The 14982-nt window shown below is 39.9% G+C and overlaps 2 protein-coding genes across 7 annotated transcripts in view; one reads left to right on the top strand and one right to left on the bottom strand.

The window, feature by feature from the left end:
• The window catches only part of PI4KA (phosphatidylinositol 4-kinase alpha), a 101199-nt gene that overhangs the window by 48824 nt on the left and 37393 nt on the right, over positions 1–14982 (bottom strand). For all 6 annotated transcript variants that reach the window (XM_073312507.2, XM_073312503.2, XM_073312502.2 and 3 more), the window contains exon 19: positions 14770–14820. In XM_073312507.2, coding sequence (XP_073168608.2) covers positions 14770–14820 — 51 coding nt within the window. The remainder of the gene's footprint in view (positions 1–14769; positions 14821–14982) is intronic.
• On the top strand, positions 103–10814 carry SERPIND1 (serpin family D member 1). Its single transcript, XM_073312509.2, has 5 exons — positions 103–297; positions 3164–4032; positions 7086–7359; positions 9294–9438; positions 10280–10814. The coding sequence occupies exons 2-5, from the start codon at positions 3180–3182 to the stop codon at positions 10469–10471; spliced, it is 1464 nt and encodes a 487-aa protein (XP_073168610.2). The 5' UTR covers positions 103–297; positions 3164–3179; the 3' UTR covers positions 10472–10814.

Below are 14982 nucleotides of genomic sequence, written 5' to 3'. Positions count from 1 at the left end.
TTTTTGAAGAAAATCTTTCACATCCTGCAAGCCCACAGACAGAGCAAAAGCAAGTAAGCACTCCACAAAACCATAAGATCAACAAAAGATCCATGGAAGAAGCAACAAATCACTTGGCAGAGACTACTAAGCAAGTAAAGGGGTTTTGGCTGACAAGGCAAATTTAGCAGTGTTTGATTTAGAGCCTGTTTACTTTGGGAGCCATACAATTTACTAGCATCAAAGTTCAGATTTAAACCCAGCAATTCGCCTTATTCTAGCTATTCAACGTATCCCTCTCTTCACAGTGGCTTGGAGGTAAGGAACATTATTATCGTTTGAACTGGATTTAAAATCTTAAAGAAAAATATATTCCAATAGCGGGGGAAATGCTTTGCCCACAATAGAATGAGGGTGAACAATACATTAGTCTATGGAAAAGGTGAGAATATAAAACTAGGAACCACAGACAGCATTGTCTTTTGTTAGTGATTATTGCACAGAAGTGGTTTTCCAGAGAAGTACCTTAACCTCTAACAGTATGGAAGAAAAAATGTAGCCATCAGTTGCTTTAAAAATAATAATAATAATAATAAAAAAAGTGAGCTATTAAGACTACAGTACTTCACTCACTATATAGCACAGGTTTTAGTACTGTTCTGTTACAAGTCCTTAAGGATTAAACAATGTTCGGTTTCAATCTAGAATATTCATCTCAAATAGTTTTAAGGTTCCCAATGCGACAATAATTCATTTTCATTCTTTATGTACATCAACAGATGGGAAAAGGAGAGACTGATATTACCTGGATGCTACAAAAATGTTAAATATTTCTCTTCCCACCTCCCTCTTAGTTCTCTATTTCATTGTTTAAGAACGGCTTTACATTCTCTTCTTTCGAAACCTCTTCCAAGGGTTTTTCCCCCCACACTTTGTTTTGTTTTTTAACATTTTGTCTGTTTTAAATAAGGGTCTTTGAAATAGTGGCATTCAATGGTACTATCCTACATTGCAAGTTCTAAACATTTACCTTTAACTAAATAAATCCTATCTGGAACAAGAAAAATAATTAATTTTAACAAAATCTGAGTTAATTTGTGTAGCCATGGGATACTGGTTTAGAAATCCTGAGTTTGACTTTCCAACTGCTTTCACCCCTTTCTGTCATAGAACAGCATATTATCAAATCCTTGCATTCCATCCTTAGTTGATATCACAGCAGTGAATTACAGCTTTTGCATGTATTTTAGGTCACTAACCAAGACAATCAATATGACCATGTGCTTAAATATCTAGGGACTGTTTCTGGGAAATGTGGGTACCCGGCATCTTGGCAAGCCAGGTTTCTAGTCTCTTCACACAATATGTATATAAGCGCAGCTCTTGATTTTAAAGCCATAAGGCCAAATTCTACCCTCTGAGACATTCATGCTACTCAGTGGGATCAACAAGAGTTGCGTGCATATAACTGAGGAACAATCTTCCATAAGAAAAACAGATTCTACCAAAGCACTTTCCCTGAAGAAATAACCGAGGCTACTTTCATTTCAATTTGATCCTAAACCCTTTCTTCTAAGAAAAACATTGGCATTTCTAATAATTACAAAAGCTATTGCTGCTCTACTTTTAATTATATAGCGATCCCACCTTTGGAAAAGGAGTATCATACATTGTATAATCCTACACATAAATCAAATAAATAATAGGTACAATGCCCAGAAAACCAAAAATTAAAACTAAAGAATTCCCTCAAAAATCTAGGCAAAAAAAGGGTAAATGATGAAGCTGACTGGAACAGAAAAACCTGTACAATTACGGAACCATGCACCTAAATATGGCCCTGCTCTGGCAAAGTCACATGCATGTCCCAATGACACTAATCTCAGTAAATAAAGTTAAACAAATGCGTATGTCTTGAGGGACTGTGCTATGTCCATAGATCTCCTTTATTCCATCCTCATTCAATTCCATCCTTTCAAAGAAACTGCCCATAAAAATCCCATTTGCTTTATGTTTAAAGTATGTTTTACAAATATAAAACATTTGTCATGTTTTCTTTGCATCTCTCTGATGTGCTCTAAACTAATGATTTCCTACTAAATTCAAACATTTGGAAGCTATTGTCTATCAGACTTCAGCTTTTTAAATTTTTTTAAGTACACATACTCTTACAGCTTAAAACTTTATAATATACAAGAGACCTGGGCATTTTAGTAGAGACCTGGGCTAATTGTGTGTAAAACAAGCTGGAAAGCAATGACACTTTCTCCATTGACAGAAATCAACTGCTGTTTAATGAACTTGAAGGTCTCAGACCAGGACAGGTCCAGGCTTGAGATATTACATGAGCAAGAATTAATTATACTAGGCACCACTAAAATGGAAAGGCTATCACACACTGTAGCGGAGTGGCTGCCCCACTCCTGGGGAACAGGGGTAAAAGCAGCCAAACTAGGCTGATTGGAGAAGCAGCCACAGCTGTGGCCAGCTCAATTGAGGCCCAGCTGACCCTTATAAGAGGGCTGAGGGCCAGGAGCTGAAGGAGTCTCACTCTAGCCATGGAGTGGGAAGGACCTGAGAGCAAGGTACCTGAAGTGGAGCAGTGCTGGGGAAGGGCAAAGGGAGCTCCAGCCCGGTAAACCCCCAGGCTGCAGGCCTTGTTGTAGGCCTATCAAAGGTACTGGGGCTGCAGAGAAACAGCCCAGGGATAGGAAAAGGCAGCAGGTCCTACCCCCTTGCCAATGATGAGTGGCCATGACAGACTGCAGTCTGCCCCAGAGAGCGGGGGCTAGATGATGACTGGCAGTAGCCACTGAGGAAAGGTGGGTTTAGAGGGTTGGCGGTTCCTCTGGGAGGGGAGACCCAGAGCAAAGGGGTACTACTGGGGCCGAACCCTGAGATAACAGGCAACGGGGTCCGGGAGGGACACGGGGCCGGCAGCAGGCAAGACACCGGCCAGGAGGAGGCGCTCTGTATGCTGGAGAGCAATTCTCAAGATGACCAGCAGGAGGCACCACAGTGGTGAGTCTCAACTTTGCTACACACACCAAAAAAATCTTTGCAGGAGCCAGCCAACTATCCACTGTAGGACTCAACATTAATTTGAACAACCTACTGAAGAAAAGGGTAACCTCTTAAAGCTCAGATACTATACAGTTACTCACTATGATATATTGTCTTCCAGCTTCTGACCTGTCACAATGAAGCTCCTGTTTCGTTTGTTTGTTCTCTCTCTCATCATAACAGCTGCGTTTTGTGGGATCAAAGACTTTAATAAGCACTTTGGAACTATAAATCCCCGTGAAAATGAAACCCACGATATGTCTAAATTTCCACCAGAGTTCCATAAGGAAAACACTATAACCAATGACTTGATTGCTGAGGAAGAAGAGGAGGAAGACTATCTAGATTGGGAAAAGATATTTGGCGATTATGATTATAGTGACATAATTGATGCTTCTCCGTATCCATATCCAGTTTCTGAAATTCAGCAAGGAAATATTCTTGAGCTATTCCACGGTAAAACCAGAATCCAGCGTCTTAATATCCTCAATGCAAACTTTGGCTTCAACCTTTATCGGAGTCTGAAGGACAGAGCCAATTCTTCAGATAACATTTTGATGGCTCCTGTTGGTATTTCCACTGCAATGGCTATGATTTCATTAGGGCTGAAGGGACAAACACACCAGGAGGTACTGTCTGTTCTAGGCTTCAGAGATTTCATTAACGCCAGCTCCAAGTATGAGATTATGACAATTCACAACCTCTTCCGTAAACTAACTCACCGGCTCTTCAGACGCAATTTCGGTTACACACTGCGGTCAGTCAATGATCTTTATATTCGGAAGCAATTTTCCATTATGGATGATTTCAGAAACAACACGAAAAATTACTACTTTGCTGAGGCCCAATCATCTGACTTCTCAGACCCTGCCTTCATCACTAAAACCAATGAGCGCATCCTGAAACGGACCAAAGGGTTAATAAAAGAAGCTCTGGTGAACATCAACCCGACAACAATGATGATGATTCTCAACTGTATTTACTTTAAAGGTAAAAAAATTATTTCAGTTTTCAGCAATGGGTTAATTTAATTTATGTTTTGCAGCACAACAATCTGAGGAACCAAGAATGAATCAAAAACCTAGACTACAGCTTAGGCCACAATAATTGGTTTTTATTTCATAGTCCTACTGGGTATTAAGAATTTGTATTAATTAATTAATTACCACTACTACAATGGACCATGACCTCACTGTGTCAGGCACTCTACAGACACAGAACAAAAAGACGGTCCCTGTCCCAAGGAGGCAATATATGGTTTGTATCCATCACCTCAGGAAAAACAGTCATAGCTAAGGGAGTCTATGCAAAACTATTCTCGCAGGAAGGATCACTGCAGTGTGTGCAATAATGGTCAAATTCAGTCCTACTATAAGCAGGTGTAACTCCACTGACTTCAAGGGAGATACAAGTGGGTTGAATTCAGTCCCACACATTTATAAAGAGTTTTAAAGTGTTCAGAATCCAGAGAATCAGCCAGGGTCAAAGACTCTGAGCTTAACGGATGCAGAAAGTGATCTGTACCCAGGGTCTACTCAAGGGTCTGACAAAAGTTACAAGCTTAACAAAAGTGGTCTTCTAATAAAAAGGTAGAGCAGAACAGCATTCATTATGGTTGGGATACATTATGGTTGGGGGGGGGGGTTGTAAGGTGGTCTCTTGTACGGTTTTTAATTATGGGTAGCGCCGGTAGTGCTGCCTGGAGTTAAACTGCCTGAAACATCACATTACAAGAAATGGTTTTCAGTTTCTTATAACTTTCAGCCCAAACAAACAAAGTTTGGCAACTTTTCAATGTTGGGTATCTGATGCAAGCTACTTTGGGGGAAGGGAATTTCAGCAAAAATGGTTCAGCTGTCTCAGGAAGAAAATTAAGAGGAAATATGAGGGTTTTGGCCATGTTAAAAATACTGGGACTGGTGCAGGGGAGGGGAAGAGACTAGCATGAAGAACCTGGGGAGAGAGACTGGGAATGGGTGGGAAAGGGGTGGGGGGAAGGGAGGAAGAGACTGGGGCAAACGGCCAGTGGGGAGAGACGGGAATGGGGCAAGGAGTCAGTGGGGACAGGCAGGACTCATCACACCCACCCTACCCTCTTTACAGTTGGCGCCTCTATAGTGGCAAACTGACTAAGTTGCTACACAGCTGGTTTTTTAAACCCTTTGAAAGGTGCAACAGAAGTCTGGGGCTTCTTTCTTAAGCCCTATCCTGAAGTTCGTGCATTCACACCCCGGCCCTTCAGTGAATCCACCACCCTGTATTAGGTCAGCAAGCTATCATGCCTTTCCTAGAATGAGTCCTAGCGTTAGCACACTGCTTCCCTTTGACATCCCCGTCCTTTAAAAAATAATCTTAAAAAAAAAAAAATTGTCCTCCCAAAAGGGGAGTGAGTTTGTTTTTTTTAAATTTTAAATCTAACTACTACTGGCCCAATACTTCCCATTTCTTCACCTTTGAGACCCATCCACCTGAAGGGCTTTTAAAAATAAAACTGAACTGTAATGTGGCTTCTCTCATACAATTTTTGTTTTCTTAAAATAGTCCAAAATGTTAGACATTCTACAACTCTAGTACAAACCCATAGATGGGGAGGAGCTACAGAAAAGTTTTAGTATAAATATTAGAACACAAAAACTTAACTGACGCCTGTTGCACAATGCATTATTACTCTGCTGATAAAAATTACGCATACAGCCCCAGGTTCTCTCTGGCAACATGATTACACACTTTCGGATGAAAGGTGAGGCATCTGATCCTCTCCACATTACTAGCCATCCAAAAGCAATCACAATGGCAGACTTAGCCAAGCCTTTCTAGGTGAAGATCAAAAGGTGACAGTCAGACTTCCTTAATCAAATGGGATGCATGTTATAGAAAATGTGTTTAGTGGGTGGAATTTCAGCAGCGAAATTAAGGTACCAACTTCCTAACACTGCACACAATTACAAGGTTATTAAAAAAGTTCTACAGTATTAGCTCCTCCATGCATTTACTGTTGTGCTCTATACTTATTTGCTCACTTAATTCTAATGCCGTTGATTTTAAAAGGAGATACCAATAGCCAAAATAAATGTAATATATAAAATTCTAACTGTACCTGTCCATCTACAAAGAAACAAGACGAACTCCTTCCAGAGCCATCATTATGAATACAACATTACATTAAAAAGGCAGATCATCAACTATATTCTTTTAATATCATACCTTCACTGGACTATTCATGCACACTTGGGTCCCTCAGAGTGTCTTCACCAGCCCTGATCCAAATCCCCTAGAACTCGATAGGAAGACTTCCTCTGACTTTAACGGGAGTTGGATCAGGTCCTTCGGGTCTGATCCTGCCAGGTGCTGAACTTCCTCAGCTTCACTGAGTCAAGAGTGAGCAGCACCTCACAGACTGGGTAGTCTAACACCAGTGACGGTCCGGGCAGTAGCATATTTGTTTAAAAGTTCTCAGTTTAATGAAGTCAAAGCTTTGATATGCAAAATGTAAATGTTTTGTTTCACATGGAAATTAAAATTTAGCTGTATTTAGTTATGTTGATGAGACAGTATATTATAAGATGAATTCTAATTTTGAGCAGAATTACACTGATCTGCAAACATCAACATCAGATCTTTTAAAGCTCAATCTGCTTTTAAAGCTCATAATCTGAGAATTACATTTTCTCTCCAATATCTTTGAAATGATTTCCACTTTATATTTTAGAGTGATTTTTTTTTTTGAGACCAGCATGTGCATTTAAACTTCTTTAAATGTGTACAGCAAAGTCAGACAAACATCTAATTGGGCATCTACACACACTTGCAAATCATGTGCTTACATTTTTCCATGTTCATTTTTTAAAAACTAGGCTTTTACTTCTAAGTTGCCACAACAAATTCCCTCTTATTCCAGCCACAACTTAATGATCAGCCAGGCTACATTTTGCAATGATATCTGCAAATAAGCCTTCATCACTAAAATTATATTTTAACATCTTTCATTTACAAACTACAATTATATATAGAAATAAGGATGAGGTTTTCTGCTATATTAACAGGAACTTGGGAAAACAAGTTTCCAGTGGAAATGACAAACAAACGGACCTTCCGACTGAATGAGAGAGAAACAATAAAGGTTCCTATGATGCAGACCAAAGGAAACTTCCTGGCTGCTGCAGACCATGAGCTAGACTGTGGTGTGCTTCAGCTGCCATACGTGGGGAACATCAGCATGCTGATTGTGCTTCCAAACAAACTATCTGGCATGAAAGCACTGGAGAAGCAACTGACCCCTCAGGTGGTGGAGAGATGGCAAAAGAGCATGACAAACAGGTAAAATAGGTCTTGTCAAACAAGCTTGATATAGTTTCTTGAAGTTTAAATTGATAAAAGTAAACAGTGATATAATAGACTTCTGGAAGATATTTAACTTAGTACTGAACTACATGGTGATTTTAAAAACTTAGCATTATACAAAAATCAGTGTTGTTGTCTATATTAAATAGATTAAAAACTGGTTAAATGATAGATCTCAAAGAACAATTGTAAGGGAGAAAAATCATCCAGTGGGAGAATTCCCAGTGGGATCCCATAAGGACCTGTTCTTGACCCAAAGCTATTCAATCTCTTTATCAATGATCCAGAAGAAAACAAAAATATTAGGTGGTAGAGATTACAAACGACAGAAGAATTGGTGTGGGATAAATAATACCGACAAGAGTATTCTACAGAATAATCTGGATCACATGCTAAGCTGGGTTCACTTGAACAATATGCATTTTAATATAGTTAAATGCAAGGTTATACATCTAGCAACCAACAATGTAGGTCATAGTTATAGGAAGGGGGGGGGGGACTATTTTAGAAAGCAATGACCTAGAAAAGGACTTCGGAGTCATGTCAGATACCCAACTGAACATAAACTCATGATGCTTTGTGGTATAGAGCACACACAAAGCAAGTGTGATACCTCGATGCATAAGCAGGGGGATGTAAAGTAGAGCTTGTACAGTGTGTTACAACTATATAAAGCATTAGGGAGACCATTACTGGAACAGCGTGTCCGTTTTTGATGTTGACACTTCATAAAGATGTTGACAAAATGGAAAGGGTTCAGAAGGGACACAAGAATGACCTGCCCTACATTCAGAGACTAAAGAAACTCAATCTATTTAGCTTAAAGAGAAGGTTAAGAAGTGATCTCACTGCAGTCTATAGCTACCTACATGGAGAGATTTATGATCGCAGACGGCTCTTCAATCTAGTGGACATAGGCATAAATGAGATGCAATGGTGGAGAGCTGAAACTGGACAAGTTCAGAATAGAGAAGAGGGGCACATTTTTTCTTCCACAGTGAGGGTAATTAACCATTAGAACAACCTACCGAGAAATGCGGTGGATTCTACATCACTTGAAGTCTTTAAAGCAAGACTGGATGTCTTTCTAAAAGATCCAGTCGAGCTCAGGGGTTCTCAAACTTCATTGCACCATGACCCTCTTCTGACAACAAAAATTACTACAACCTCAAGAAGAGGGACTGAAGCCTGAGCCTGTCAGAGCCTCACCGCTTCAAGCAAGGGGGGCAAAGCCCAAACCCCGCCGCCCTCAGGCTTTGGCTTCGGCCTCAGGCGCTGGGGCTTGGGCCCTGGGCCCCAGCAAGTTTAAGCCACTCCCCCAACTTTGGGGTCCTGATCCACAGTTTGAGAACCACTAATCTAGCTCAGCCAGAAGTTATGGACTTGATGCAGGAATAACTTGGCAAAACTCTATGTTCTGTGTTATGTGGGAGGTCAGACTAGATGATCATAATGGTTCCTTCTGGCCTTATAATCTATGAACAAACAATGATCTCTCTCTCTCTCTTTAAATTACCTCTGTTGTATGTACTTGGTAAAACTATAACCTATTGTGCCAGAGAGTTTCATAACAGATAGATGCATTTGCTAATAATACCTATGTCATCTCAACATGAACTATATACTGTAGAAATACAACTGATGTTAAGTCTTAAGCATTATAAGCATGTAATACATTAATAGGGTTGTGGTTTTTGGTTTTTTTTGTTTTTTTTTTGGCCTTAGATTTAGAAAAACTGCTTAGACAGACAATGCCCTACCTTTTAGTAAATTAAGCCTGGGAGAACATAGAGCAGGACTCCTGTATATGTCAGTGTCATGCCTGTTTGATAAGAATGGAACTGACATGCATAGTTAGAGGATGTGATGTATATTTCTCTAAGACCTTTAATATTTCTGTTTCTAACTAGAACAAGAGAGGTAGTTCTGCCTAAATTTAAACTGGAGAAGAGCTATGACCTGACGGATTATCTGAAATCCATGGGAATAGAAACACTGTTTGACAACAACGGCGACTATTCTGGAATATCAGATGAGAAAGTCATCATTGATATGGTAATTTTTCCCCTTCTACACTCATTCTTCTACTTATTATTTCCTGTCATCTGAAGTGTGGCAACAAAGGACAATAATTCACAGCTTAGCTAAGCAAATAACACAATATACCTGCCTCTCCTGGAACATAGGGAGTCTGTGTTTTTTTTCCATACATAGTGGTAGACCAGTGGCTCTCAATCTTTCCAGACTATTGTACCCCTTTCAGGAGTCTGATTTGTCTTGCATACCCCCAAGTTTCAGCTCACTTAAACTACGTGCTTACTAAAATCAGACACAAAAATACAAGTACCACAGCACGCTATTACTGAAAAAATGCTTACATTCTCATTTTTACCATATAATTATAAAATCAATTGGAATATAAATATTGTACTTACATTTCAGTGTATAGTATATAGTGCAGTATAAACAAGTCATTGTCTGTGTAAAATTTTAGTTTGTACTGACTTCAATAGTGCTTTTTACGCAGGCTGCAGTAAACTAGACAAATATCTAGATGAGTTGATGTACCCCCTGGAAGACCTGTGTGTACCCCCAGGGGTAAACGTACCCTTGGTTGAGAACCACTGGTGGTAGACTATACAATTCTGGGAGGGGTCAGGTCATGACCAGTCAGGAAAGGGATTCGCCAAAGCCAGAGGACTGATGCCATATAGGAGCTACCAGTGAAAACACAAGAAAGCCACATGCAGGATACAAAAGATGTGATGTTGTAATTAAAGTTCCCCAGGCTTTCAGCAAATTAATTCTAGTGCAATTCACCTAAGACAAAATACTAAGACTTTAAAGTCTAACCAAAGGGATTCTGCATTTTCTGTTTTGTTTTTTTTTTTTACAGTTCAATCACCAAGGCACGATTACTGTGAACGAGGAAGGCACAGAGGCTGCAGCTGTGACTACAGTAGGGTTCATGCCCCTTTCCACTCAGATTCGCTTCGTCGTTGACCGCCCCTTTCTGTTTCTCATCTATGAGCATCGTACCAGCTGCCTGCTGTTCCTGGGCAGAGTCGCCAACCCCAGCAAGTTTTAAAAACAGAGGAGTGCTCTCATATCCAGGTTGTAGGATTACATTTTAGTATAACAATTTTTGAAAGGAAGATTTTACTTATCACATTAGTCAGAGGTTACTGTCATTACACAACTCACCATTTATCAGTGGAAAATGCAATATATATGAGACCATTCATGTGGATATATATCAGTGAATATATATGAATGGACTCACAGCAGTAGATGATTTGACTGCAATTTATAAAGATTAATGCCAGGCACTGATATCTGTATTAAAAATCTCATTAAATGACTTACACGGTGTTGTATTCAATGTATTGAACTTAACCAGCAAATAAAACATTAGACCAGGATTTTTAAAAGTGGATGTCTAAAGTTAATTTCTTAAATCTGTATTTAGACACCTACAAACAGGCAGGCCTCAGGAAGTGCTGAACATGTTGCAGTTCTGAGATTATCTTTCCAGGTACCTAAATATAGAATTAGGGACTTAACTCTAGGTGCCCATTTTTGAAAATCTTGCCCTCAGAGCCTGATTCTGCCCTCTGATCAACCTCATAGGCCAAATTCATCCTCGGGGAAACTGGCACAATTCATAGATGCATAGATCCTAGGGAAGTCTCAGCCAAATCCAGCAGCAATCTAAATAGAGGTATAAATCATGAAGTAGAGAAACTTGTACTGATTTCACATTCAACAGGTTTATAAAACATGAAATTTACAAACCAATGAGGCAGAAAAGAGGGATTGTAGGAAAAACCACTTAGGAAAAGTAAGATACCATTAGGTTTAGTTTTGATTTCATACTAGTTCTACATTGGCATAACACCAATGATTTCAATAGTTACTCCTGATTTCCAGTAGTGTGAAATCAGAGTCAGTCCAAATGGGTAATTTATACCACTGTAAACTGTCACCAAATTTAGCTATCAGGTATAGACACACATCTGTGGGGAGCATAAGATCCATAACACAGCTTATATACAAAAAGGCATTTTATATAAATGAAGTAGACAGGTAAATACTCTCCCCTACACCATAACCTCAAATACCCAAAGCTACATTTTCTGTCACATTTTATTTTCTCCATTTCTTTACAGAAAAAGATTTATATAAACAAAGCATTTAGGCAGAAAATAGGGGCACTAAACCTCACCTCAGGCTCAATCTAATGAAATTTAGTGGGAAAAACTTGATTAAAATAAACTACTGGTAACTTTTTCAGACTTTATAGTAGGAACAGAAACACTGTCTAATTATTCTCATCATCCACGTAGATGCAACATACTTCCATTCTAAAATGCTACCATTTGACAGGAGGAACAAATTTACACTTTTTCTACCAACTGTCAAATAAGTACGAACACCACATGTATTCACATTTCAAAACTTCCCTTTTCAAGAATTCATATTGTAGTCTCACAAGTTTACTGTATTATTGGGAATATCTAATATTAGACAAAATCTAAATGTTTTCAATATTAAACTTTCCATTGCATATTTTCTCTGGTAGCATAAGAAAAAACAAACAATAGTACTTTGATGGATTTACAAGTCTTTAAGTCTTTAAAATGCAATTTGTAGTTGATCCTGTTTTGCTTTTATACAGCATGTGTCATTTTTAATTTTGTGCCCAACCATAAATGAAGCTGTTTAAACATTCAAGTAAATGAAAAATACCTATTGTATAGGAAATCGCATGGTGAAGAGCTGATATCAAAAAATTATTCAACTCAATAAATAGCTTTTCCCTTTTCAATATTCCTACTTCATATACAGTCCTTGTTCAAAACTTTTTTGCGCACACATACTTTTTCAGTGTTAAAAAGCTTTGCCACAGAAAACATTAAAGAATAAATGCAAGTATGGGAAGGTTATCTTATTCTTCACACACACATTAAAGAAAATAATCAAATCAAGAAGCTGAAAGAAACCTTTGGCAATCAAGAATGAGTTTTTCAAAGCCTACATTAGCTGGAAACAAAGTTCTAAAAGTTATTTTTGAGGCCAAGACCAATTCCTGTAACCAGGGAAAGAGGACAAACAGAAAAGCAAATGTAGCTGCAGCTCAGAACTCATGATCTTTATGCATTGTGCAAGACAATCAAATATTTGCTTCTGCACCCATAATGTAACCATTAACTCTTGCTACAGCTTCTGACTCTGTTTATTTTACTCCCTGTAAAGGTCACATTGGTTAAGAAAAATGCAGTATACATCAAGTATTCAAATCAAATGCATTTTATCAACCAACATGTGACACAGAAAACAGCCCCTTGCAGTATGTCACAAATGAAAGAGATCATTTTTAAAGGCCTGATCTTACTCCCTTTGAAGTCAATGCCAAAATTCCCATTGATTTCAATAGGAGATGGAGCAGGACCTGAAAGGGCAAAGCAACACACCAGTCACCACTGGACTACAGGCCTCAATTAGGACTACAATTAGTCCATTTAAAAGTTGCTATTTTTGAGCAAGCTACCTTTTGATAGCCCAAGATATTTATGTAAATGTTCCAGTAACCTCTGGATCTAGCCTTTATAATCATGGATGAATTCAGTGGGAGCTGATGTTGGGTGCTCAGCACTTTTGAAAGTCAGGCGGGTGCTGAAAGACAGATTTAGGAGCAGGTTTCAGAGTAACAGCCGTGTCAGTCTGTATTCGCAAAAAGAAAAGGAGTACTTGTGGCACCTTAGAGACTAATCAATTTATTTGAGCATGAGCTTTCGTGAGCTACAGCTCACTTCATTTAGGAGCCTAATTTTACGTTCTTATTTTTTTGAGATCTGAGCCAAGAAGTTTGTAAAGCCAGGTAGGGTTGCCAGACGCCCGGTCGAAAAGGGACTGTGTCGGCTCCACAGCTCACATTTGCCAGGAACCATGACGGTGGGAGCTGTGGGGGCAGTGCATGGAGTCTCTCTGACTGCCCATGTGCTTAGCGGCTGCAGGCACCTCATGGCTGTTTCCTTTGAGCCATGGTAAACGCCACCAGGATCCCACACCCTGAACCCCCTCCTGCACCCGAACCCCCGGCCCCAGCCTAGAGTCCCCTCCGGCACACAAACTCCCTCCCGGAGCCTGAAACCACCCACCCCCCAACCCCAGAGCCCACACCCCCAACCCCAGAGCCCACACCCCCAACCGGAGCCCTCACCCACCCTGCACCCCAACCCCGTCCCAGCCCAGTGAAAATGAGTGAGGGTGGGAGAGAGTGAGCGACGGAGGGAGAGGGGATGGAGAGAGCAGGGGGTGGGGCCTCAGAGAAGGGGCAGGGCAGGGGAAGGGCCTCATGGAATGAGGGGTGGGGCAAGGGTTTTCGGTTTTGTGTGATTAGAAAGTTGGCAACTCTAAAGCCAGGACAATAACAAAATGTGTCCTAATGTGTTAGAGCTGCAACAACTAGTCGTAGCAGCGACGGTCTCCAAATATTTGACACGATCTCCTTTTTTCTCCCTAGCTGTATAAAATAATCTTTCTGAACCCAGAGAATTCAACAACAGGAGAGGGGAAGGCAGTCACAGCCATTTCTGGTACTCCCGTGAATCTGGCCATTAGCATATTAAGGCTCAGATTTCAAAATGGCCTGAGCTGTTTGCAGCTGTTCACCTAGAAACGCCATGAATCAATTCAGTCTTTGGCTGGACTACTTGTTGGACTAGGTTTAGAAGTTGTTCTGGCTCGGAAAATCCTCTCAGTCCAAGAGGGCAAACTGTATATACACACACACACTCCTATTTTGCGCTACTTTTGTTTAGAATGGTCTTCAAACCTCAGCACACATGAACATTTCACAAAATGCGTATATCACGAAAGCTAATTAATATCCACGAAAGATATGGAGTCTTTCCTGTCTCCTTTATTATAATTAATCTGCTTTACAGACTCTCTTTTATGCTGCCTTCTGGAATTTATTTTTAACTTTTTTTTTTTTTTTAATAACTCTGGTTTTTCAGTTCTCTCCCCAGGCGCTGTTGTCTTCTAGTTACATATCTCTTAATACATTGGCTGCCAAATATTAGTCAGTATAATATCCCCTCTGGTATTATTTGGATCACGAATCTCTTGAACTCATGACTAACAATAGACCCTCTCGCTGAATAACAAAAAATTAGCTGCTTTAAGAGAGATGTCATCATCAAACAAATGCCCATTTGTTTTTAAACTTCTAGCAAGTAAGAAGTTATAACATGTATTTGTCTTTCATGGCTACTTATCAGTCCCATCTGCTGCCCCTCCCCTTCCCGCCCCCGCACAGATACTTGAGCTTTTGGGGAAATCATCATTCAGCTCACAAATGCCCCGTCTATCAACACTCACCACAGCAATAACAGGAATAAGCACTCCCAGGTTCCCTGCACTACTGGAGGCCTGAAAAAGAAGAGAGGTTTTAAAAGATGTGAAAATGTCAAAGAAACACACAGCAATCTGAAGTAATATTTACTACAAAGCTCACTTCCAATGGCTCATGTTCTTTAGCTACTCGTACATATGCATAAATATGGATACATTGCAGACCACAGCCCTGAGCCT

Source organism: Lepidochelys kempii, chromosome 15, assembly GCF_965140285.1.
Source record: "Lepidochelys kempii isolate rLepKem1 chromosome 15, rLepKem1.hap1, whole genome shotgun sequence".
Taxonomy (NCBI): domain Eukaryota; kingdom Metazoa; phylum Chordata; order Testudines; family Cheloniidae; genus Lepidochelys; species Lepidochelys kempii.
The sequence above is the reverse complement of the archived record's forward strand: the minus strand, read 5'-3'. Positions and strand labels throughout refer to the sequence as shown.